The 26280-nt window shown below is 41.0% G+C and overlaps 2 protein-coding genes and 1 long non-coding RNA gene across 6 annotated transcripts in view; 1 reads left to right on the top strand and 2 right to left on the bottom strand.

Annotated features, from left to right (window-relative positions):
• The window catches only part of ADCY5 (adenylate cyclase 5), a 210858-nt gene extending 202330 nt beyond the window's left edge, over positions 1-8528 (bottom strand). Inside the window, exons 1-2 of one of the 2 annotated variants that reach the window (XM_071810813.1) lie at positions 6536-8528; positions 2854-2943 (exon numbers count right to left, since the gene is read on the bottom strand). In XM_071810813.1, coding sequence (XP_071666914.1) covers positions 2854-2943; positions 6536-7546 — 1101 coding nt within the window. In that variant the 5' untranslated portion in view covers positions 7547-8528. The remainder of the gene's footprint in view (positions 1-2853; positions 2944-6535) is intronic. The other variant, XM_065840449.2, reaches the window with a different exon arrangement.
• Positions 7090-25410, top strand: LOC139828413 (uncharacterized). The gene is made up of 3 exons (XR_011739960.1): positions 7090-7566; positions 16288-16363; positions 24978-25410. It is a non-coding gene; the product is annotated as an uncharacterized lncRNA (long non-coding RNA).
• The window catches only part of HACD2 (3-hydroxyacyl-CoA dehydratase 2), a 24269-nt gene continuing 14592 nt past the window's right edge, over positions 16604-26280 (bottom strand). For all 3 annotated transcript variants that reach the window (XM_065841084.2, XM_071810820.1, XM_071810819.1), the window contains 3 exons: positions 23435-23556; positions 22608-22786; positions 16604-20373 (listed from right to left, as the gene is read on the bottom strand). In XM_065841084.2, the coding sequence (XP_065697156.1) occupies positions 20291-20373; positions 22608-22786; positions 23435-23556 (384 nt within the window). In that variant the 3' untranslated portion in view covers positions 16604-20290. The remainder of the gene's footprint in view (positions 20374-22607; positions 22787-23434; positions 23557-26280) is intronic.

Below are 26280 nucleotides of genomic sequence, written 5' to 3'. Positions count from 1 at the left end.
TAGGAACCACTGAGCCGATTCAGGCTCCAAGAGGGCACGACCAGTTCCAGTGAGCCTTTAGCACCAGGATCATCAGCACTTTGTTTGCACTGCCATTCTGGTTAATCACAAAAGATCATGTATAGGGGTCACAGTGGTGTCTGTCCTGGTTTCATCTGAGAGTTAATTTTCTTCCTAGTAGCTGGAACCATGCTGTGTTTTGGATTTAGTACAAGAATAATGTTGATAACACACTGATGTTTTAGTTGTTGCTAAGCAGTCAAGGACTTTTCAGCTTCTCATACTGGCCTGCCAACAAGAGGGTGGGGAGTGCACAAGAAGTTGGGAGGGGACACAGCATGGACAGCTGATGCCAACTGACCAAAGGGATATTCCACATAATATGATACCATGCACAGCATATAAAGCTGGGGGAAGAAAAAGGAAGGGGAGAACATTCTCACTGATGGTGTCTGTCTTCCCCAGTAACCATTATGTGTGATGGAGCCCAGCTTTCCTGGTGATGGCTGAACACCTGTCTGCCCATGGGAAGGAGTTAATGAATTATTTGTTTTGCTTTGCTTGTGTGTGTGGCTTTTGCTTTACCTGTTAAACTGTCTTTATCTCAACCCACAAGTTTTCTCATTTTTACTGCTTTGATTCTCTTCCCCCCATCCCACTGGAGGGGAGTGAGCAAGTGGCTGCATCATGTTTAGTTGCTGGCTGGGGTTAAATAAAGCCATCAAGCCCAGGCCACTGACGGACAAGTCAATTATGGGATGGAAAGCTATCCTTCTGCCTCACATATCTCGACGAATCCCAACATTCTGCTGAATTATCTTCACCTCTGCAGAAATAAACAGAACTAGCACACTCTGCCTTTGCAAGCACATCATTAAAAACACCTAGAAGGACAAATCTTTTGCTAGAATTAGTACATCTGACAGAGTAATGCACCTAAATCATCCCCATCAGGTTTTGTCTTCAATTCACTGAGATCCAACCCAGCTATAAGACTGCAATTGCTACCACAAGGCTGAGAGAAATGAGTCAAATGGGTCAGTTTACTGAGACAACAAACCTATTAAGAGTCCAGAAATGCAAAGAAATGAGATGCACAGCACTCAAACACTATTAGAGTAGCAGTTATTGATACCAGTGAACATTACAGTGAAATATCAGACTAATGCAGGGTGGTGGGGAGGAGGATAAAGCAACAGAGGGAGATGAGAGGGCAGCAGGATCATAGGGTAATTTAGGAGATAAGAAAAACAGATACACCTTTGTAAACCTCAAGCACCACGTGCATTCCCAAGAGATACAGACAATATTCATACTAAGGACTAATTGATATACAATACCACAGGGATTTAATTAATTACCTCTGTTACAGAATTACACTAGGGAGGCAACTATCAATGCAGCAGTTACTGAATATTTCAGGCTGGCATTTTTTTCCTGAACAAAAGAATTCAAATCATCAGTTTTTACCAACGTCAGTCAAACTGCTGCTCAGGCAGATTCTTCAGTTGTTAGAAAGCTGGAGCACATCTTACTGTATGAGAGCTCCACTGATATAATTGTTTATGCAGAGCAGGACATAGAGTGCCGTTTGAGGCACACGGTATCTGGCTCCATGCGGCCAGGTGCCTTAAAATCTCATCCTAAATGAATATTACTCAAATTTATTTTCCAGGTGGACAAAAGTAAAACAGGCAGCAAATAACCATAAATTAAAAAAAAATAAAAAGACATACAGACTTATCTGTATTTCAGATAGCTCATCTCTCCTTCTTTATGAATAAAGGCCACTTGAAGACAATGAAAGTGCAACACAGTGACTTGAGTAACACACTTCTAAAAATCTGTTAGTTTCAAAATCAGTCATCAGTGACATATCTTAAGCATGCTGAGGCTGAGATGGAACATACAGTACTATTTCTCCTGCTATGTGACTTGCTTCCTATTGAATGCCATTTAAATGGCATCTAAAAAGCATATTTACAAGATGATAGAAGATATCCACAAGACTCAAGTCAATAACCTGTTACTGTGAGAAGCTTTTTATAGCCCCACTGAAGTGACAGATTATTTAGGCGAAAGGAAAAAGAGTGACTGTACATATTTTCACATAATATCTTCCTACAAATGGTTAAACTGAAATGCTACACTTTCGAGAGACCCATCATGTGGATCTGTCACAGACCATTAACGTGGACTGACAGGGAGAAAGGCACATACACAGTTCTCAGAAGTGAAGGATGAGGAGGAGTACTAATGTAACATTGTTATGATGGAGGTGCATGGAAAGGGACGGAGCAAGAAGGAGGTCAACGTCAGGAGCCTAGAATCAGAGTGCCACAAACAAGAGCCATGGGCTGGGGCAGCTGTTCAGGACTTTGCTGTCAGAGATCGTTTGCAAAAGGTCTGCAGAAGTATTAAGGGGAGCAAAGAGATCAGAGCATTTCAGTTACTCCTTCAATGAGGTTACTGACACACACACACAAAAAGAAGTATTTATTTTACCCAGTCTTCTGTTTTCACTGCACCTTAACAGTCACCCACTCACACTCAGTTAATACAAAGGCTTAACTGTATCCTTGAACCTCAAAAAGTTGCAATAAAACAGGTTTAGGTGGGAAAAATGGAGTAAATCTAACCTCAGTCTATAGGTTTGTTTGATGTTTGTATATGGCATTCTTATCCCTTACCCCTAGGGCCCCCGCCCCCTCCCACATACAATCCTCATCCCTTTTTAAGTCTGATTCAGAGTCCAATAAACTTCGTTGTGAAACTCTCTGTCCCTTAGCCCCTAGTCTTACAAAAATGCCAGTGCTTACTCAAGACTATGTGCAGGGCAGCTGCTCCACTCACATGACTCCAGTCAAGCATCCGCAACCCATACGCTCTAAATTCTTCCCCCGCGTCTGTACAGGTTTGTGGGCCAGCTGGGTAAGTTTGTTTCTACCAGAACATAAAATAAACATCAGTATCACCTTTGTTGTGAATGTAAGGCAGTTTGTGGATAAATAGTATATTTATTTCTCAGCTAACTATTAGATAGTCTCATTCACACATAAAGCACTTCTTACATGAATCCTGGAGTTGAATGTTTTCAGAGCCTGAAAGTATATCAAAACAAACACATGGAAAAAGTTGGACTACAAAGAAATGCACTGGGAAGACATAGGCTTATGTGCATTGAAATACGTTTGTAATCCAAACTGTCCCAGAAAAACACAAGGACACAAACCTGAAGACAAATGCAGTCATTCCCCTCCCAATAAAGCCAAAAGCAGTCCCTCTAAAATTAATTGATCATAGGTACAAAAAAAAAACTCTTTAAGTAATTAAGATTTGTAGTTGGTGAAGTGTCATACATTCAATATGCTCTGCCTCCAGCAGCAGTCTTTGAATGTGGGTAAATTCTCAAACACATGATTTATTTTTCTCCCCTCCCTCTGCATTGGATAACTTTTGAACATAATGCAGTAATTTGTATTAATTAGTACTTTTTGTTCCAATCAAACATCAATTCAAGAAGCCAAAATCATTGCCTCTACCCAATCAGACATGTAGAGATTCCAAATATACCTGCTGCTTCTGCTAGGGGTGCTTCAGGGCACTCTTTAAAGACAGACCTCATACTCCTACAAGCAGCAAACAGAAGAGCCTACTTTCAAAGCCCAGTGACCCCAGAAGCATTCCTAAAAAAAAAACAGCTCAGTTACGACTGAATAATCCCAGCTACCTTTACTCCTGTCACCTTACCGATCCAGAAATAGCAGACTGCTTTACCCCTTTCATGAAGCCTGACTAGCACCGCCTCAGACCAGGCGGTCCGGTGACAGGGCAGTCCAGTAGTACTAGGAGAAAGTAATTCAAACAATAAAATCATGCATTCTCAGCAAGGGAATAAAAAAAGTTCCCTTTCTTCCGAAAGGGACCTACAACCAAGAATTTTACTCTCTAGAGAAAAACGAGCAGTGAGATTTTAAATAGGCTCCTGAGCATCACAAAAGTGCTCAGGAGTCTACAAAAAAGTCACCCAGCTTTCAATATTACTGGATCATAACAAGACACTATGATTTTTCCTGGCATGGAAACAAGTGGGAGAAGATTAAAAGAAAAAAGTCCACACAAAGAAAAAACTCGCTTAAGTATTATGGTTAAAAATGCCATGAAAAAGAGGAAAGGGGATACACATCCTAATCAGTCTTTATTCTGTGACTTGCTGTGGATAAAGAACCATCTGGTCACGTAGTCACCAATGCATTCACATCCACTCCTGCTCCATGAAACCCAGGCTGATGTGACTGCCAGCATGAAGTCACTGAAAACAACTTAACCCCCTGCTCTCTATTAATCTGGTCTTCGTCTACCTTCACCCCTGTTAGTTTGAACAGGGAAAAACAGGGTTTGCGTGCATCAGTGGGCAGAGCTGAACACAACAGATTTCCATAGCAACAAGATACAGCCCCAGCGAAGGAGGCCTGTTAACAGCTGTGAGGCGATGTGCTCAGCAGAAACAGATTTTTTCTATCAGACAGCCAGAGATAGCAGCTCATGTTCATACGCAAATGTGCAAGGAATCTAATTCTTGGCCTTGTACAACCTCACTGAATTCAGCCAGAGCTACACCAACGTAGACCACAGCAAGATAGAGACCGGCATTTGGTGTTGTTAGTAGGAAAAATAAATATGCATTATGGAGAGACACTCTACTTTCAAAAACAGAGTACTCCTAAGACATTCTTCATTAACTAAATATTTGTTGCCAAACTTCAAGAAAACCCAGCGCTAGTATGAAAGGGAAAGTGTATAATGCACAGGTTTGTGCAGACTGCACCATCACCTATTGCCCGTGCTTTTACCTCCAACAAGTGCACATTTCTACACAAGCTCAACCTCTTACAATAATCCTGCTGTATTTGGAAAGGGAGAGAGCTATCATAATCCCAAATTCTCCACTGAGGGAGTGAATCATTTGGCCCTTTAGGCTCCTTTCCATTAAAATACAGTTAACAACACTTTCCAATACAAAGATATTTTATGCACTCGTTGGTATCCTCTAAACTCAGCTTTGCTCATAACAGGCTGCTAAGTCTTCTGGCCATAATAATGACAAGCTTTCCCATCCTATGTAAGAACACAGTCTCCAAATACACTCAATTCAATAGGACAAGTCTTGATTTATAAAATTAACTGCATTCACAAGGCTTTGCAGGACCAGAGCCCCAGCTAGGAAGAGCTGAGGCCATTAGCAAACTTTTCCAAGTCAAGCAGAAAAACAGCAACTGTCTTGCTTACAGTGTATGCTCTGCTGGAAATGTACAAAAAGCCATTTATATCAAGCATAAGAAAAATATGCCATGTACAGTTTATAAAAATATCTGTAACAAACTAAGAACTATGCCAGAATAGAGAATAGAAGGAGGAAAGAAAGAGTCATTTCTTGGGCTATTTTGTAGACGAGACCAGAAACAGCCTCATCCTTCAGAAGTTTTACTTAAGCCCTATAACTTTTCCTGACACTGTAACAGGTTGAACTCAAAACAACTTAGAAGTAAGACTCAAGGCAGGCTCTGCAAGCACAGGTCTTCATTTTTTTTATGAGATAAGGCTGTAAAGCTACCAAACACCTGATTTTAATAAACAATCCCCAGTTACATACAAACATCAGGGCTGACCCTGTGACAAGCACATCCTTGTTCAGAGTACTGCTCATCAGAGGGATGGTGATTACCACCTAGCTACGATGTTTTAAGTCAATGGTTTCCCAACTGCCAAGGTCTCTGGTAAGCTTAAAGCACATGAGCAGCAAGGCTGCTTGCTTTACTTGAAAAGAGCAGTGCCTTGTATTGCTATTATTTATACAGATATGGTAATTAAAAATTGCACTGTAATGCATTTGATAATAGTCTTATTGTTCCTGCAAACTGAGCTGCTCCAGTTAAACATGGTATCACAGCCAAATAATAATCTGAATTTATACATTTTTTTTAAAACCTTTCTGGCTGTATATGAACACCACAGGTATTTGCAACACATCTCAGAGCAAACACTCTCCTCCTAAATTAAAAGCTTATTCCATGTTCCCATGGAGCACACTCTCTGATGCCTAAGCAAGCACTGCACTGACACTGAACCCAGACTCCAGAGTGACACACAAGGATAACCCACAGCAGCACACACAGATACCATTCCACAGGTGTACTTACTGCAGACCTGTTTACATTAAATATAACTGAAGGGCATTAGCAGGGCTGGCTGACAGTGCTGGAGCAGTGGTCACGGGAAACCAGTAAGGCACGCTTCTTAATGAAAAGCAACAACGAGGAAACACCACGGCTATAAAAGAAGCAAGATTACAGTCTAGCCACCACTATGTACACCATCCCATCTTGTGGCAGGTAACCTAGGGGTTCAATAGAAAGCCCGCTCAGCCTTCCGGTGTCAGGCAGGCCTCTGGAAGTAAGACAAACCCCACTTTACTCTCCCTCCAAGGCAGCGGACTTGCCAAGTGCACACCTGAACCAGCTCGGGGCTCACCTACCTGCTTCAGGAGGAACTTATCCTCTGCGTTGATCTTGAGGGAGACAGCCAGGTGGATGGCGGAGAGCACCACCCCGCTGATGACCGCAGCCCTCATCCGCACTGGCAGCAGCGTGTAGATGCTGTAGATAAAGAAGACGGTCCACCAGATGCCCTCTGAGGCACTCCTGGGCCACACCAGCAGAACCCCTACCACTTGCACTGCCAGGATCACCAGGATGACAGAGTAGCATGCCAACCACATATGATCCTGGTGGAAGTCGTTGCGGTTGCACACCATGCACAGCACCACCATCAGCAAGATGGCCAGGGAGAGCACCACGACGTAGGATACCTCATAGTGGCCGTGCACAGCATGGAAGATCAGCATGACCACGCAGACCAGCACCAAAACAGCCATGAGCATGGTGAGGCTGCTCTGGTTGAGTCGGAAGAAGTAGCGCTGATAGAGGCGCTCCAGTTTCTCCGACTGGAACTTCTTGGACCTGAAGATTTGCAGCAGGCTGCTGCAACAGCTGCCCATGGAGAAGGCTGCCTCAGAGTCCCCCTCGTCCCCGTCCTCGTCCTCCAGCTCCTCAATCTTGGCCTGGATGCGTTTTTCCTCCAGCCCCAGCTCCACAGACCGGGGCCGTACCTCCCCCTGCTCCCCAAGCTGCCGTGGGCTGGCATTGTTGGGGGCAGCAGGGGAATCACTGCCAGGCGGGTGGCGGGACCAGTGACGTTGGCTGTCGTCACTGTGCTCCTGCCAGGCGGATTTGGACCTAAAGCTCATCATCCTGCGGCCACTCTCTCCGCGGCTCCGGCTTGCCTGGGGCTCGTAGTCTTCCTCGCTCCTCCACCTGCTCGACATGCGGGAGGCCTTCTTGCCCGAGGACCTGTTGGGAGGTGGCGGGTAGGAGTAGCCATTGGCCCGGGCTTCTGCTTCACCCCAGGCTGAGCGGTGCTGCTCAGTGCCTGCCCAGGGTGCTGGGCTGCCGAAGCCCGGGGGGCTGATGCTGTTGGACCGGGACATGCCCTGAGAGGAGGCAGAGGGTGAGTGGACAACTGCCAGGCAGATGTGGGGAGCTCCCCCACCACAGGGATGATCAGCTAGGAGACAACCCCAAAAGACAGCAGAGGAAAAGAAAAAAAGGAAAACAAAAAAAAAAATTAAAAAAAAAAGGGGGGGGGGGCAAGACCCGCAAACGCCCCCAAAGTCTCTGGAGCTGCCAGGCGTCCCCCAGAGCCGGGGTCTCCCGGAGGGACCCTCAGGGCAGCGCGGTGGGGGCGGGCGCCATCGCCAGCCCCAGCGCTCCGACACCCCCGAGCGAGCTCGGCACCGCGGGGGCCGGGACGCCCCCGCCTCAAGGCCGCGTACCCTCAGCCGAGCCGCGGGGGCTCCGCGCGCCGCGGAGGAGCCGCATCGCAGCGCGCCGCACCGGCCCGGCACCCGCCGCTGGGGCCGGGCGGGCAGCGGCACCGGCCGCCCCCCAAGAAGGCGGGCGGCTTCACCGCGGGCCGGTGGGCGGGGAGGGCACGGAGGCTCAGGCTCGCAGGGCCGCGGCAGCTGGTGGCGGCGGGAGCATCCCCTGCCGGGGGGTCTCTGGGTGCGGCGGGGGAGCTGCCTGAGGCAGGCCGGGCTGCGGCAGCGGTGCCCCTGCCTCTGCTCGCTTCCCAGCGGCGGAGCCCCGGCGGCAAGACAGGGCCGGCGGCAGCCGCACTGCTCATGCACACGGCAGCCGCCGCGCCGGCTCCCGCTCCCGCTACGCCGCGGTGCCGTCGGGCGGCGGGAGCGCCTCTTCCACGGGTACCGGAGAAGGGGAAAAACGAGCAAATCTCAAGGGAAAGGAAAAAAAGAAAAAAAAAAAAAGAAAACAAAAAGAAAGAAAAAAAAAGGCGGGGGCTCGGCGCTCCCTCCCCTGCGCTGTCAGAGGAGCGGAGCGGCAGCGGCGCGGGGCTATGGCAGCAACAGCCCCACGCGCCTCTGTCAGGCACGGCGGCAGCGGCCCGCCCCGGCCCCGCGCCTCTTTGTACTCCCCATTCAACCGGGCGCCGGCCGCGCCGGCCCCCACGCCTGCCCCCCTCCGGCCCCCATTGGCGCGGGCGCCGCCGCCGCCCGCTGCGATTGGGCGCCGCCGCCAGCGCGCTCCCCAATGCACGAGGCCGAGGGGCGGGCCGCCGGGCGAGTGGCCGTTAACTCCTTCGGCGCCCCGCGCGCCGCGCCGGCCGTTGGTGCCTCGCGAGGGCGCTCCCTGAGGCGCCGCTCCCGCCGCCCCGCTGGGGTGCGCCCAGGCCAGCGGCCGGACCGCCAGTCACACCCAGCCAGAGCCGGGGCATCAACCAGTCGCCGCCGTTACAGGAGGCAGACGGGGTCATGTCCGCGTTCTGTCTCATGTTCAAGGCTGCGGGCTCCTGTGTAGTAGTTCTACCTGGAGGAGCGGGGAAAGGGAAGCTCTCTCCTGTGCAAGGTGACAGGAACAGTGAAACACTGGTGAACAGCAGAAGGTAAAGCCGCAAAGAGACCTCTCCCAACCACAGTACCTACTAACAGACCTACTACCAACACAGCAATCAAGGCTAAAATATGAATAAAGGCTTCCCCCCCCCAAACCAAAGCCTACATTTTCATCGGACAACATCGTGACAGTCTTACTGAAGGGTATGTTGGTCCAGAGGCATGGGGAGGATTCCACAGCAGTTCCCAACATGTTCCAAACACTAAACTTTTCTACAATGCTCTTTCAACCAACCCACTCTTTCTGCAGTGAAGTTAGCCAATTAACAATTGACAGTGTCTTGAAGGTAAGCACCGTATGTGCTAAGAATATTATCACTTGATGTTCTGTATCACGTTTTATTAAAAACTCTGAAATCAGATAACTGCTTAGCTTACATAGCTGAAACTGACAATTGTCTAGATGCTTGTCCAAACATCGAAAATCGCTGCTCACAAGTAGCCCAAAGATCAAGGCACAGAATAATGCAGGGTATGGAAAGAGATATCATGGTTGGATACAGTTGGAAAAAACAGATAACCTTCCAAACACAAGCCCTTCATGTGTCCTTTACGTTTGCAAGTAACTCCACAAACTACAGCAATTTAGGTCTTTCTCCATTTCAGTGAAGGTTTGTAAAATCACGGGCTGAATTTTCAGCAGCTTTCATGGAGCATCCTTTACTCACCAGGAATATACAGTTCAAGATTTTCACTAAAAAAATGCATGCAACAATTACAGCAGTGCTCAGTTGCATGGCATTTCCCTGCTGGATGCTATACACTCCAGCTGATCAAGACTGCCATTGCAGTTCCTTTTCCTGGAGGAGACATTTTTATATATAAATACGACTGTCTTTCAGATGGAATTTATCTTTTCTTGGGATATTGTACAACACTGCCACTATCCATACACTAGAGTAGAACAAAACTCAAGAATTCCATGATTGGTTAATCTGGCTGTTTTGTACACAAAGGACCATTCTGGAGTTCTCTCAAAGCCAGCAGAAAAAGATCTCACTTTTTCACAAAAATGTGCAACCATAAAATCAAGTAAAACAAGAAACATGACCCACAACAACTTAATGTTTAAAATTAATTCTGCTTCACAAGAAATTACTAAGTAGGTTTGTGTAAGAGCCAGGCACGTTGCAGATCCAACACCGACATCCTACTACATTTAGTTCTGGGTACCAACAAAGCATTGCTCAGGTAACAGGCCAAATAATTTTAAGGTTATGTTTCACCACTGGAACCAAGTCAGGTCTTTCTTAGCAAGGCGGGATTTCACTGTACAATAAGCTATAGCCCCTTCTCCAGAAAGTTTACATATGCAAGTCCCAGACACCACTACTTTCAATTCTAGAGTATTATTCATGTTTCTGTTCACTATGACATTTTTACATATGAATAGTTTTGCTTTTTCTAATATTACAATAATTGATGCTGAAGCTGAAGACATCAGAGTTGGGTGGTTGTTGGTTTTTTGGTTTTGTTTGTTGGTTTTAATCCTTAGCCAGAGGGGGAAAAAAGCTTTGCTCTTGCTACAGGGGGAATCAAGTCTTCAACCAGAAGTCTGTAACTTTAAAAACAGGTAAGTAAATATGAGGTGGCAAGTTTAAAGAAAGGTAAAGGAGCAGTTAGAAGAGGTTGTTCAAGAAATCTGTAACTTGTGAAAACAATAAGGATGCTGTATTAGAAGCAAAGAGTAGTGCCAAATAATTGGGCACTTCACGCAATAAGGACATAGAAAGCTATGACAAAGAAAATGTAATATTCCACACAGATACTAAAAATCTTAAAACTAATGCCTACTTTTAGGTGATCATATTACTGGATCTTTTATCTCAGAACTGTAGTAGAAGAAAGATAACTAGTAGAATATTGTAATATTAAGGGTACAGATTATAATATGGACAGTTTACCTACAGCTTTCGTTCTAACATGCAGTTGTTTCAAGCCCTGGCTTCTTGTTTCTAATTCAGTAACCTGATTATAAACAGCAGATGAGGCCCTATGTTTGGTCTCACCCAAAAGAGTTATGCAACAAAACAACATATCCTGGATGGCTGTAAAGTAACTTAAAAATGTCCAACATTTATTATAAGACCATTCAGGCAATTATTCTCTGTTAATAAATTATACATTGATAAGTTGCATTTTCCTTTGGTGTCTTGGTCTAGTCAGTTTCTGAAGAATGACTATAAAAGTGAGAAGCGTCTATATTTCAGTGTCAACTTGGCTATTTACAAATTATGACCTTAATCAATCCAAGTATTCTTTGCATTCTAATCTGCAAAATGAGAATATGTATTTGCTCTGCTAATAGAGATCAACGAACACAAATATCACATGACTGTGTAGTGCCAAAACAGAGACATTTACTATCCCTTATCTACAAAGGCTGACGTTCCACCTTCCACCCTAGCCTAGCCTTCCCAAATTCTATTTGCCCAATCATAAAAGCTACTCCTTTTTGGAGGGAACAAAATTCCCTTAGGAACCGTGCCTCCCTGGGCTTCTCTCTTTTCCAAAAAGTGTTTCTTTAGTTAAAATAATAACTAACTGGAAGATTTAGAGAATGCTAGCACAAAATTACTAGAATGATATCACCTCCGCAAGATCCTTCTGGAAGCCATGAAAGAATCAACAAGTATGGTCAGAGAGCTAAGTGAAGCACAGACTTAAAGTTCTTCAACACGTAAACAGTTCACATAAATTCTCACTTCAGATGTGGCCTCATAAACCTCTATCAAAACACTTTTTACTCTATTGTTATTACAACAGGTGCAGTAGACAAATATTAGCATTCTTTGCATTATTTACCTAAAATGGGGAATAACATCTAGACAGTGACCTCAGAACACCAACTATCTTTGCATAGTCCAAAGCAGCCCTCTGAAACCCAGAGCTAATAAGAGAATCCAACACGGAGGCATGAAACACTGAAACTGAACAAGTAGCTATTATCTAGTCTCTTTTTTCCCCCCCTCCATAATCTGATGATTCAGAAAGAATGGAACCAAAAGTGAATAGAAAACTCTGAAAACACGAAACCACAGTCACTTAAAAAATAAAACCAAAAAACCCAACCCAGAACAACTTGACTCATGAATGACTTTTAGGTTTCCTAGGGGTACAAAGAAGCCTAGCAAGAGAAGGTACTTATTGAATCAGATTTGTCAGCTTTTTCACAGCAGCATCCACATTTCACCCCAAATGCAAAACTAAAAATATTTGCATTTCTATGCTGTTTAGGACAAGCTAGAGCTGGGACACAGACCTGCAACACATACATATGTGCAATATAGGAAGATTGCATCATAAAATTCACCATAATGCAAATAATTCAGGTAGGCATTCAGAGGGATTTCACAAAATCCTGACATTAAGAAAAAAGTAGACAGGGATCCCAAATCTTTACAAAGACAGCTACCTCACCTATGAATAATAGCAAAGCAATGTTAGCATGACTGAAATACTTGTCTCATGTGGACTCCTGTAGCCAGTATGAAACTCAGAGCAGAACAATTATGCTTTTGGCATGTAAGCTATAGAGTTTTAAGCTAGTTTATAAAATACCTTTACACACACTGTAGTGAGTCTCAGTCTTAAGTTCCAATTACAAAATTACTTTTCCGCAGTACAAGCACAAATAGTTAAGGTCACACGTATCTAAAATGGAAGTGTGTGATAGGCCTTGTCATTATAGCACTAAGCACACCAGCAACTCCTGGACTTCCACTACCAGGAAGCCTAGCTTCAGTCACCTGAAAACAGAGCCCAGTAACAGGTGATTTTGCCCATCGAATTTACACTGGTTAAAAACAAATAAACAACAAGAAAAAGGCGGAAAAAAAAAAAAAAAAGACACCCACACACCAAAAAACCCAATGTAAACCACAACCCAGATTGATAGTGTTGTAATTACATAAGGAACCAAAAGAGGGTCCATGACAAGGTGTTATTCTGTGCACAAGATTAGCAAAACTCCTGTCTCAAATGTTTTCACCTTGTTTTCTCTGTTGACCCCCATCCTTGTTTACTCTGACATGAGATTAACACATAGTGAAGGTGCTCTGAAGCCAAGCACAGACACAAGCTGTAGGAATTTGTGATTCTTGTGAATTTCTCCAAGACTTCCACCCTTCTTTCAGGTCTGGCTAGTACTTTTTACTGACTGTAGTTCCAGTCAAGAACAGGTAAATGGGCCAGAAAAAAAAAATATTGTCTACCCTGTTTTAATGAGAAAGCCATGCTTGAATAGAAATATGCAAAACCAGACATTTTTTATTGAAAAGTAATTCTGAATTACACAACTTCAATGGGCAGATAACAATACATTGTACAGTACATTTATTCTGAATAACTCATAACAGGATTCCTATGATAGTTTATTATGCAAACTACTATCAGTTTAAAACATGTAACTGAGAATAAATAAATAATATTATTTTTAACACCAGTGGTACAGAGTAGTTCTACATCTTTCCACCAGCAATTTATGTAGTCAAAATCTGGCAAGCTATGGCCTGATCTGCAGTCGTGGAGCACACCAGCCCATGAATGCTTATGTCTGCCCGATGTTTGTACACACCTGTATGCTTAGAGCAGATTTCCACATATCCTTCGACAATACTTTTTGAAGAATAACTCCATTACATTCAGATTACACCATTTACTTCTGGTAGGGCTTTGACAATATCAACTGTTAATTTCCAGTCTCACGAAATAAACTAAACGGCAATGTCCTACTTTCAATTTCACTTCAGGTTTTCCTGCTGATGCAAACTATTCCAGTTTGCTAACTTCAGAACAGTTAAAGTGCTTTCTTAATTTAAATTTCACCAAAAAGCTGTGCAAGGAAACACATTTACTACTCAAATGAGTAACTTTCCCAGAAGTAGTTCATATACAGCAACAGAGGACTAAAGCAGAGCACCTAAGCCAGTACATCCCATTCCCCATAAACATGCAATAAACACCTGGTAGAGAATGGAAGGGACTTCATGTCATCAGCACACATGACAAAACACTGTAGCATTTCCTTTAAGTGCTGTTATCCTGCAAAAAAAAAAAAAAAAACAAAACCAAACAACACTTCCCATCAGCCCTCCTGCCCCCTCCAAAAAAAAAAAAAAAACAAACCAACCAAACCACAAAAACAAACAAACCAACCCACCCACCCCACCAAAAAACCCACAAGCTACTGGACACCAAATGAAAAAAGGAAGAAAATTTCATCTTTTGTTAAGTCCCAAATATTCTTTGGGAAGCACAATGGTAGCTCTGTGTCTTCTAGTACCTCTCCTCTTCTTCTATCTCATCCTTTTATTGACTGTCATTTAGTGGGGAAGACCAGCACTCAGTATCTTTTTCTTATCCAGTAAGCGAAGAGGTGTTTTACATGAAGAAATCTTTAACTAAAAGGCAAACTGAATTCATAAAAGTGATCTAGTGTTAGGCTGACTGGAAGGCCCTCCACTTCCTACATCCTCTCCACAACTGAATTTTTTCATAGGGATGCTTCATGCAGAAAAAAATGAAGAGCTGACCTTTAAATGGATATCAACTTAAAACTAGTTTTAAATAAGATAATCTGAAAAAAAAAAATAGGCATTTCAGGTATCACTGTTTTTAGAGTGAGACTAACCCACTGTAGTGTCCAAGAGGCTCAATGTAGATTACACAGCAAATATGGCTCTGCAAATTCAAGGGTTCGAATTAGAAAATGACAGTATTAGAGTTTTTAATGTACACTTGTTGCAAGTGATATTTATACATGGTGAGTATAATGTCTAATGGTGCCTAAATGACAGCTACAGATGGTTTGCAGAAGATTGTGCAGACTGTCTGAAGCAAGAGTCAAAAAGACAGGACAAAATGCAATGCTGTGTTCACAATTCGGCTCAATAAGCTTCTGCAAAAACTCCCACTAATGAATTTCCCAATAATAACATCCTTCTGTAGTACCAGGTAATGCAAAATTTCTATGTACAAATTATAAAGAATTAATTTACAGAGAGGCAGTTTGTGACAGAATTTGTACAAGTATAGCTAGACATGGAAGTGTTTCTAAATATTGCGAGTTTTGCTTTTATAGTGGGAGATTGAAATAATATGCATCTACATAAAACCCTAGACAAATTACTATATAATATTGACAGTAACACATCTTTCCCTAATATTACCAGATTATCAAAGTCAGCACATCAAAGAAAAAACACCTCTGTCAATACTAATGCCCTTGTTAACACGTAAAGGGGCTTTACAATCTTTCACATCTGTAAAGGGAAGTACTAGTCTGGAAATTGGTGATCAAGCATATTAAAAGAGTTCCAAATTTTCTATCCACATTTTTAATTCCAATCACTTCAAGGCAGCCCTAAAAACTACAGCAGAAGCTTTATTAATTCTCTCATTACAATATTAGAAGCCTTCCAGCAATTATGGAAGAGTATTTGTATAGGAGATAGGAAGCAGAATTTAAAAGTCACAATATTTAATGGAAGTTCCAGGAAGTCAGGTGGCTTGAATCAGTCAATCCCAACTCTAGAAATGCTCAGTCCATACCAAGTGAAACTGAATCACACAGACGTTCACACCTTTTTATTGTACATTCAGCACACCAGCACTGATCTTTTCCTCACGTCTTATATCAAGAACTGCCAATGCTTTAAGATGGGCTTGAAATACTATTTTGAAATCAATGTGCTTACAAACACAGAATCCTTATGCTTTTCAGACTTTTAAATGTTACTCTAGGTAACTAAGAGTGTTTCCACACATACTGTTTTCAAAATGGGAAGAGGAAATACAACTAATAATAGTTCTTCTAAGGCACAAATGGAGCTCAGCACTACTCTTCAGGGTGTAACATTTCAAAGAGGAGTTTTTAATTACATAGTAGCGCTATATCACAGCTATCATGCGTGGGACATGTGCTGATGCTGGGGATGACAACATTACTTCATCCCATTTGCAATCAAACAAAAAAATCACTGTAGTTGTGCAATCTTATGACAAGCATATGCCTAGAATAACAGCACTCACTCTGCAGCAACTACTCAGTTCCCATTAGAAAATTATAACTTATTGTTTACGAGCATTAATGGCATCTAGACATGGTATTTAAATCTCTCTTAGGAAGTGTTAAAAATGCTAAGAACGTTGCCGTGGTAGCAGACACAATATATTTAGTAAATGAACTCTGAAGTATTCTGTTGCCTTAGTTAAGCATTCCACTATAAGACTCAAACCTTTTTTTTTTTTTTTTGTAGAAACCCATCAACATCTAGAGTACAGACAATAGGAGAGCAAAGAGCTTGCATTCTGTTGAGGATCCTTCAGGAAGTTGTAAGTTTCAATGTTAACATAGTCATTCAACAGGTCCTTATGAATACCTCTTAAAGTGAAAAGCAGAGCATTCATAACAGTACCAAGACACTTACTTCTTTTGTTTGCGCTCAGTAGTTATGTATGCCAAAAAATCTTGTAAATTGCAAGGTACACATTATATACAAATGAATAAAAATACATAAATTAACATTTCTAAAGTATCTGCTTTTGCTTCTTAAACAGTAACACTACAGCATATTTTGTTCAGAATTACTTTATTTGGATTACAGCGGTTAGTGTCACTGATCAGTAGGCCAAATCCAGGCAGAGAGCACAGAATCCATTTCACAAGGCAACACCACAGACTAGTATTTTAGCATACAAACCATTTCACTGCATTATCAGGTAGAAATATCTTCCAAACATGCATAAAAAGTCTAATGCTTAATCTTTCAGAGCTCCAAGTAATACCAGATTTCTAAATATACAAAAAATACATTTAACTTATAATAATTTTAGTGAATCAGACTTAGAAAATTACAATTTTATTCTTCACAACATAGAAAAAAATACAAAAATGACTGTATATAGTTTTCACCCAAATTTCACTGATATAAAATGTACATCAAAATGTATGATTTGATGTATACTCATGAAGATTTTAAGCTGAAAGACAGGTTTTAAGATGTCACAGCAGATTGGTCCACACAAAGGCCAACCCTTCTACTGATAAATAAAAACACTTTGAAAGAAATATCACATTGTGAAAAATTATAATTTACCTGCACTGTAACCTCCATCTTACTGTAATTTACAATATCAACATTTCTACAGTTCCAGTTGTAAACTATACACCAGCAAGAACCTCGGTCTTTTAGAGGGTAATGACTAATTCAAACAATGCCAGCATGATAGAACTTAAAGTATTGTTAACAGAGTCAGTGCACATAAGACAAAGACTAACAAAGCAGAAAACATGGCTGCTGCACATGTTTGGTGATGCTGATAGAAAACATGTAAGCCAAGAAAACAGTTTATGAGAAAAAAAAGAAAAACACACACCAAAAACCCCCACAACAAACCTCTAGATTTGTGACAAAGAGTACTAATCAAAGCTTCTATTATAAAGTTCATATAAACCACATTACAATTTGTTCTTAGTTTATGAGGAGGAAAAAAACCACGCGTGTGACCAAAGTCAGTTTTAGGGAAACACCCAAACAGTACTAGCGTATCATACTACAGTTCTTACTCAAGATCACCTTCCAGTGATTTCCCTAGAAGCTAAACTTAAAAAGCACCGCAAGCTGAAGTGCTGATGTTCTTGTATATACTAACTGCATGTTCATACTTTAGAGTATAGTTTTTAAACCAACTTTGCTGATAAAAATAAATTGTTTTGAAGAAATCTTCTTTTAAAAGGAAAAGTAACTTTTTTTTAAGGCTGTAGTTTATTTGCATTTGTGTGGTAAATCAGTGTTTTCAATTAAAGGAAATATTCCGTAACAAAGCTTATTTGGTAAAGATGTTGTTGTACAAGCCTTCTCCCTTCAGCAGCTCTCTGCTTCTGCGTAGTACCAATGCTATCTAATACAAATCTGTACTACATCTTTCTCATCAGAGTGATGAGTTCATTTCATACAGGAATATTACACAGCCATTTTTTTCCTCCAAATTGGAGCAATAAATTTGAAACCAAATATTTTATTTGGGCACAGAAATCAAATCAAGAAAAGTTCAGGAGCTAAGCATCGACAATATCAAGTAACCCAAGTACATGAGGAAATCAGATCTTTTAGATGACATCCTACAGAAATACTGGCACTAACTCCTTCGATAGCAAGTATAAGCAAAAGAAGATGTTCTGTTCAGAGGTGGAAGTTTACACTTTTGAACAATGACTTGTGTCTAATGCAACATTTCTCAAATCACTACAACAAAGCACCACATAACTCAATGAAGAAATGAATTGCAATTGTTGCATCTTTGAATGCAAAACCACTTTAAAGTTGTATATAGTAATAGTGTTTTGGTTACAGTCAATAAGTGTCTCCAAAAGATTTACAATAGAAGCAAAGATCATTATTGTCTCTTACCCCCTGCCTGCTCACAATGGTGCTGTTGAACAGGAAAGGTTTTAGGTATGTTACTCAGTGGTAGGAAAATTCAGTCAGACTTTGATACAGCCAAAGGAAATTACTGAAAAATGCCAAGTGTGGGGTTTTTTTTTGTTTGTTTTTAATATAGCTCTAACAAAACCAGACCAAAATAACTGTAAATCCAGCTCTCTCCAAGTGCTACAACAGAGAGCCTGTGCCCTTAGCACCTCCTGGCTACATTTAGGGAAAGCTGCAATGTGTCAAGCGCAACTGGCACACAGGTATGGGCCACATCGAAAGGGAAGTGCTGGCAGGCACAGCACGAGACTGGAGTTGCAGGTACTACAGCAGTGGTCACTAACTCTGATGTTACAAGAGGGAAGCCAGGGAAACCCTTGTGTTGTTGTCTAGTGGCTCTGACTGGGTGAAGATAGGACTATATGACTATCAATTCTTAACAGAGTAAAGGCCATAACCTATATTTCCTTTCGCCTTTGCTTGGTTATCTGCTCATTTCCCTGCTCTCTTTGTCCCTTCCATTCCCCAGCCCCTGCCCCCAGGGGTTTGTTCATAACTTGGTGCACTGCTCACACAGCATTACTGCTTTCTGCCTCACCACAAGCTTTTCTCAGTTCTTTCATTTTCTGTTCAGGCTTAGCCTGAGAACCCAGAGAAAGCACCTAGGGAAATTCAGCTTTCCATGGTCTCCTGTTCTTTCGAAAGAGTGTATGAGGGAAGGCTTGTCCAATCTGCAAAAGCAGCAGGTAACACATGAGATAATCTGCTTTCAAAGAAGGAGCTTATGATTTTGCAACATTTCCAAAGCTGAATGCCTGGAACTGCCTGCTTCGATGTGCCAGTGATAGCCATTAGTCACTTGAAAAAAGTTAGGTTGAGGAACAAGGCCCTCCAATGATGCCACAGTAGACCAGACCTCAACACTAAAAGATGAATACCCACTGAGATAGTGGACAGTCATTAGAGATGATAATTTTAAGTTAAAAATGAAGAACTGCACCTGTTTCTGGGTGACTTGCCTCCTTATATTGTTTAGATTCATTGCCAATATCACTAGAAATATTACAGTTAGTATTTTTTTAATATTTAAAAAATATCCAGGGATGCAGTACTTAAGAGGAGTTTTAATGTTTCAGATAAGCATTATAGCCTCTGAAATAACATTAGCATTTGAGTTATCAGTTTAAACAAGATCTTCAGAGAACACACTCTGGTCAGACACCCTACTGTTTAAATTCCTAAAGAACCACATTCCCCTTATGTCCAGGAACTGGTTTCCTGTTCTTGTTCCCCATCACCTTTTAAATATACAACCCACCTCTCTAAATTCAAATACTCTGCCCAGATTACATTCTCCACTGGAGTCTCCGACAAAACCCTAAAGTACTCCAGAGCATATTGTTTGCTTTCACAGCAATACATACAGTTTCTGGCATGCAGTCAAGCACTTAAAAAAAAAAAAAAAAAAAAAGAGGTATCAGTAATATAATCCAAACTCAAGCATTTAGTGGGTACAACTTCATCGCTCATACTGCAACCTTCAAGCATTTAGTAATAAATGAAAACCATTTAGCACATCATTTAAGGAAAAGGCTAACTGCCAAGCCATACAAAGTTAAAAAGTTTCCTGAAGCACTGCAAGCTGAAAATTATTTCAATGTTTTACATTGTGGAATTTCAGTGAAATCAGATTTATTGGTTATTCTTGCTAAATTATTGGTCTTTTACCTCTGACTTATTTTATCTTGGTATATTCTTTATAAATGTGCTGTGTATTGAAAAACTGCAGCATTTTGATGTTTGAAAAGTTCTGAAAAAAGAGTTGGAATTACTCCGACTTCTTGTGTTCTTCAGTGTGGGAGAGCACCTTTCGCCTCTGATGTAGCATATGAAAATACAGCTGAGGAAAGACTGAAGAGAAAACAGACTTAAGTAAATACAGATGAAGTGAGGCTTACATGTCAATGTAAGATGCACAGTCACATGCTCAAGGTCACCAGTTCTCTACTGAAAGAAAACATGCTTATCTGCTTTACACTCAAATAATCTATTGGCTTTTGTTCTTTAAAGAGAATAAGTGTTATTTCCTTAGGCTTCAGGTACTATTTATTTTTTGCTAGAGCAATCACATTTTTAATTAAATGCAAAATGCCTGCATGTACAAGCAGGATCAGAAAAGTTTCCTGAACTGCCCACAGACAATAGAAAGAAAATACATTGCAGGGAGGAAAAAGTCCTTCCAAAATAATGAAATTTCCAGATTAGTTTCATTTCATATAATTCTGGTGTCACTTTTTCAGACTAGAAGGAACTTTATACAAACTGGTTTCTCTTTCATCTCTTCTTTCTCCTTCATGAAAAGCTTTTTCTGCTGCAGTTTCTAAGACTACATTACACAGTAGGTTTGCAGAAAAACAAAGTTGGGGATGGAAAACATACATACATATACAGCAAAAGCTAAAATTGCCATGAGACACGAAACCTTTGTGAACCACCAATATTAAACGAGGTCAGCATGAGCCTAAATTATATCCGTTACACATGCAAAGTGTTTGTCATACAGGCCGAAGTCTGTTTATTTTTTTTAGGTCAACATTTTTTGTTTTGGGTTTCTTTACCCTGTCTTTCATTTCCTTGTTGTTTCCCCATCCCAATTCACTCCACCAGTGTTAAGGAGTGAATACGGCTGTCCAGAGACAGCAGAATACGGAGCCATGTGGTTTCTCCGTTAGAAATCTAACGAATGGGGATCCATTATATGCAAATAGTTTAATGACATCTTTTCTTGCAAGATGTCAGTTTTAACAGACAAGTACTAATTTAGAGATTTGAAGTGAGATAAATGGTAAGATGCAACTATCAAGAATGTAAAAACTCAATTTTTAACAACAGTTTTCAAAACTTGCTTTCAATTTCCAAGATCTTCAGTGGGTTCAGAACATGTAACTCCTGCACAGGTAGCTTTTATGAATGGATAGCTGAACCACGGTACAATCGATGACAGCAATGAACATTGCTTTTCTTCTATCTCAAGAATACCACAGGAATACCTTCATGTGAAAAGGCACCTAAAACCACTCAAGTCCAAGCAGTTGATTCTCGGGGTTCACATACCAATTCACAAGTGGAAAAAAAAAAAAAAAAAGACTGCATGGAAGTTACACATGCAGCAAATGATAACGGTTCACAGAAAATACCTCATTTAAGAGACAGGAATTTTAATGAAGAAAGCAAGCTAAAATTGTTACTTGGGTTCAATGTGGGTTCCCTCCCACACGGCCCATTAACCTATCTACCGCACAAGAAGGAATTAATACCTGTGGTTATTTTGACTAAAACAGAAGAAATTATTCTGACTGCTTGGAGTTAGTAACATCACCATTTTTGGAGGAGGGGGACAAGGAGAAACAAATGCATGAAAATTGCCTTTTTTTTTTTCCAAGAAGAGCTGGAAAAACTTATGAACCTCGATGTCAGAATTACAAGATGCTGCACTGAAGGCATAAGAGTGTGTTACAGAGACAGCCACATCACTGAAACTTAAACCTTTGAATTTATCATTCTGCACAAACAACAAGGTTCATATAAAGACAGCTGCAGAGATAGCTAACAGCAGCACATCATCTATACATTATTCTGTATGCCAGACTTTATTTGCACATTTAAAGTTGCTAAAGGCTTCCATGTTCCTATTCCTCATTTCAAAGCAAGGCCAAATCTTCATTCCATCTACAGAAACATCAACCAGAGATTATGTCAATTCAAGTTAATTGAACAGAAATGGTTCCCTACCCACTAATGCAAACCCAATGTTCTTATTCCTGATAAAGAACTAAATTTTAAGAAGCTGGTTTGAGCTTTGTTCTCGTAAGAGTCTTTAAGTAGGGGGAAAAATATGACAATGTCAACATTTGCCAACAAGTACCACAGTTACTTTATATTCCAAGCATAACAGAAAAAACATGTATTACTCTTTTGCTAGTGTTGGTAGAAAGCAATCCCTGCAGTTTTAACTCTTTATTCTTTAGATAATTTTAAAAACTAACTTTGCAAAATTAGTTACATGTATGTTAATCCCACAATTATTAGCTTTTCCTATTACAGCTTTTAGTATTACAAATAATAAATCTAAACCTCATACTTACTTGGAATGTAGGAGATCATAACCAGGATCAGGAATGTATAATAGTCAAAAGAAAAATTGTACTTGTTAGGTAAACTGATGGAATACAATCCAGATTGCCTGACGAAGGGTAATGCAGCATATATTGTAAGTAATTCACCTGAGACTCCCATTGGATACAATACTATAAACAAAGTGTACCTAGAGCAAAACATTTAGAGAAAGTATTAAAGTTATTGCAAACTCTGACAAAGTATTTGTTAAATGCTGTTACAGATAGCCACATTTTTAATTCTCAACTCGGTATTTAATTTCCTTAGCTCTTATTTGCCTAGAGCATGGCAAGGCATGAACAATATTGCAAGATAAGTATTCAAATCAGCAATCAGTCTGAATTACTTTCATATTTGCAAAGGTAACCTGTAAATATCTTTAAAACTGTTCTCCATACCCTGTCCCCTACTTTTTGTTACTTGGATCTCTGAACTCTTTGGTAGAGATCATTATATCACTTAAAACAGAGCAAAACACAATTGATATTAATCAATGAGCTTACAGACTGTTTCAAATACAACCCTTGGATTCAAAGGTTACTGTTAAATGCCAGTTCCTGACAAACACAACCACTTTGTAAATGGGATTGAGTTCTGAAAAACTGCTCTTTCAGCTTAAAATGTAATAGATTTTTTAAACCCAGAAATCTGCTGGAAACAAGCTAGGAAGTCTCATTCACAAACGGGGCAATCAGATCCAGGGAGAATCCAATTTTCTGTACTGCAAGTATTTTAAAAGATAAATAACCCTGTTAAACCAGTGCTTTAAGATTATGATTTCTATTATGCCACTTACCTGGCCCATTTGATGAGATAAGGGAGATGGTTTAACAAGCTAAACGTATAAAAAGAATAACGGATTATCTCAGTGATCGTCCAGGCCACCACAAACAACAGGACACTATCTTCAGTTTGTACCTGTAAGAAAGAAAAAAAAGCTCAGTATGAATTCACATATTACCAATTACTCCCCAGGCCCCGGAAAACCCCAAAGCAATCAAATCCCATGGGCTGTGCTTTACTGCTTCATTTTAGAGAACAGACTCCAAGAATCAGTTTAAAAGCAACATTAGTAACAACAGTAAAACCGCTTATCATGCTCCATATTTTTCTACTCAAGAATAGCTCTGCTTGGTGACCTTAAGATCTCCCATTCTATGCAAGGTAAATCAGTGTGAGAAATCAACGAAACGCTGAGAACAACTCAAAACTCTTTGCATTCCTATATAGTACCAGCTTCTATTTAGGTCCTATGATTGCTACCTAGTGCAGCAAACAGAAAGGATGCTAACACATTAGTCTAATGCTTGATATCTGGTTTAGACTTTATATTCTGATCCTAGTCCATGCTGCTGCTTAGTAGAAGCACTGTTTTCCTCTCTCTACAAAAGAGAACCCGGGTCTTAATTTTGAACAGCAGCAAAACAGCTAACACCAGGACACAGGCTGGGAGAGGAGATAAAAGAGCAGCTCAGATTGTCTCCCCTCAAACTTGACAACTACCTGCTTCACTACTCCTTGCTCCTTTTTCAGCTTGTTGTATCCAGCATAGTTCCCCTAATGTTACGCTCAAGGCATTATTATGTTTCACTGCTTTACACCTCTTCAAGCTTTTATTTCAGACACGCATCACTGAACCAGCTTTTATTCCCTTCATCTTTTGAAGGTTAACCTTCAAAAGCATGTAATTTTAATGAATTATTAGATTTACTAGACTTGGGAGCACAACTATGAGGTTAAATTTCAGATGGAGTATCACTGATGAAGTAGTATATGGGATCACATACCTCCACTACAAAGTCTTGAGAGAACAAACAGGACTTGTATACAGCCTTCCCCATCCTTCTGTCCCCCTTCAACACAATTCTCAGCTATATGAGTACCTTGAGCCCAAATTCAGTGGACCGTGGGAACAAAAAGAGCTCAACCACAGGGGCCTGCATTTTCTTTTTTCCTCCAACTCTTGAAAAAAGGGAAGTCAGTAGGTGTGGGTGGCATACTCTATTCATCTTGGGCAAAGTACATGTGCAAATGAAAAATGGAACAAGGAAATATATGGGCAATCAGAAACCTTTTAATAGGAGAGGACTGATCATCTATTTGTGTGTAAAAAAGGTTATGAGGATTACCCATAAGAAGCTTTCTGTTACAGACTAAAAAACCCAGAAAGATTTACGCAGAAATCCTGGGATATCCTGGAATGTAGACCTGCTGTTAATCTATACTCTGTTGCATACAGCATTTTGAGCCACTTTCATTGCATTTTGCAGCAAATGCATCTTGTTGTTTTTCCATATGAAACTGTCCTGGTTTTGCTAAAAAACAAGTTTCTCTTTTAGTGAATTTGCCTGTCAGCTGGACCCTTCATACTGGCTGTGTTTTCCTGGAGAACCAGACACGTTTTGGTAAACCTAGCAATGGAAGGCAAACTTATTGATAAGCACTGATGGACATCTCGCAAGAGGGACAATGAGAAATCGGTGACCAAGGAACTGACCAATTGTGTATAACATTCCATTCACATGAATACTTCATATATAAGTGGGAGATCACGAGGATCTCGTCCCTTTTTTCCTTTCTTTTTCCTCATGGCTGACATTAGGAGAGGACCTTGCTGGTTGTCCCTGCAAATTCAGGCCTAGTGAGAGACTGAATCCAGCTCCGGTTGGCTACAGAGTCTAATCCAGGACTTTGGGTGCTGGCTCTGCAGTTGCTGAGACTTTCAAGATTGGTTTTGTATATTTTGTATTATTTTCTCTATTCTTATTAGTAGCATTAGTAAAACATCTTTAATTTTTCCAACTCTCTTCTCTCTGTCCTTCTTTCCCTCCCGATCGCCTGTCCCTTGTGGGAAGGGGGGAAAGGGAGGGGCAAAAAGGGGGAAGTGGGGAGGAGAGGAGGTTAACAATACATCTGCGAGGGTTTTATTGTCACCCCACAATCTAACCCTCAACAGAAGCTCTGATAAATTTACTTATAGATTGATCTCCCTTACTTCATCATAAAAGAACAAAATCCAAAACCTATTTGAAGATTTTGAGAGAAGAACCCAAATCTACTTTTACTTTGCTACAGGATCCTAATCTTGTTTGATGTCTGCTTTATAAGCAGGATTTAGCACTCAACCTGGAAAAGTTACCAGCACTTCATAGATAATGCTGTTCCCAAGGAGCAACATGCTTCACAGGCACTCTGGAGCTGCACCTTCTGGTCCAATCAGAAGCAGCAGTTTAGTGAACTCATCTAAATACATGTCACAGACTTCAACCTGTAATTTGAAACCCCACTTCTTTCCCTAACTATGGAAATCAGTAAAACCAAGAAACAAAAATTTGTAGCTCGAAGTATCACCCCAGGACATGAGCAAGAAAAAGAAACCATGAAGCTAGCAGTGAATGATCCATGTAGAAGTAGAAAATCTGGCTGTTATAATCTAGCTATATCACAGGACTTCTGTAACACTGCCTTCTCAGGTCTAGTCTCCCCCACCTACTTTATATTAGAACTGTGTTTACAAGTTATTAGAACAGTTCACACCATTATAAAACACACACACACTACCCTTATAAGTTCACTTAAAGAATCACTGATTGTGCCTCTATAGCTTGTGTTCCTATTTAAGGAAAAAAAAGAGTACTAGAA

The sequence above is a fragment of the Patagioenas fasciata genome, chromosome 7 (genome assembly GCF_037038585.1).
Source record: "Patagioenas fasciata isolate bPatFas1 chromosome 7, bPatFas1.hap1, whole genome shotgun sequence".
Classification (NCBI taxonomy): Eukaryota; Metazoa; Chordata; class Aves; order Columbiformes; family Columbidae; genus Patagioenas; species Patagioenas fasciata.
This window is presented reverse-complemented; position numbering and strand designations above follow the sequence as displayed.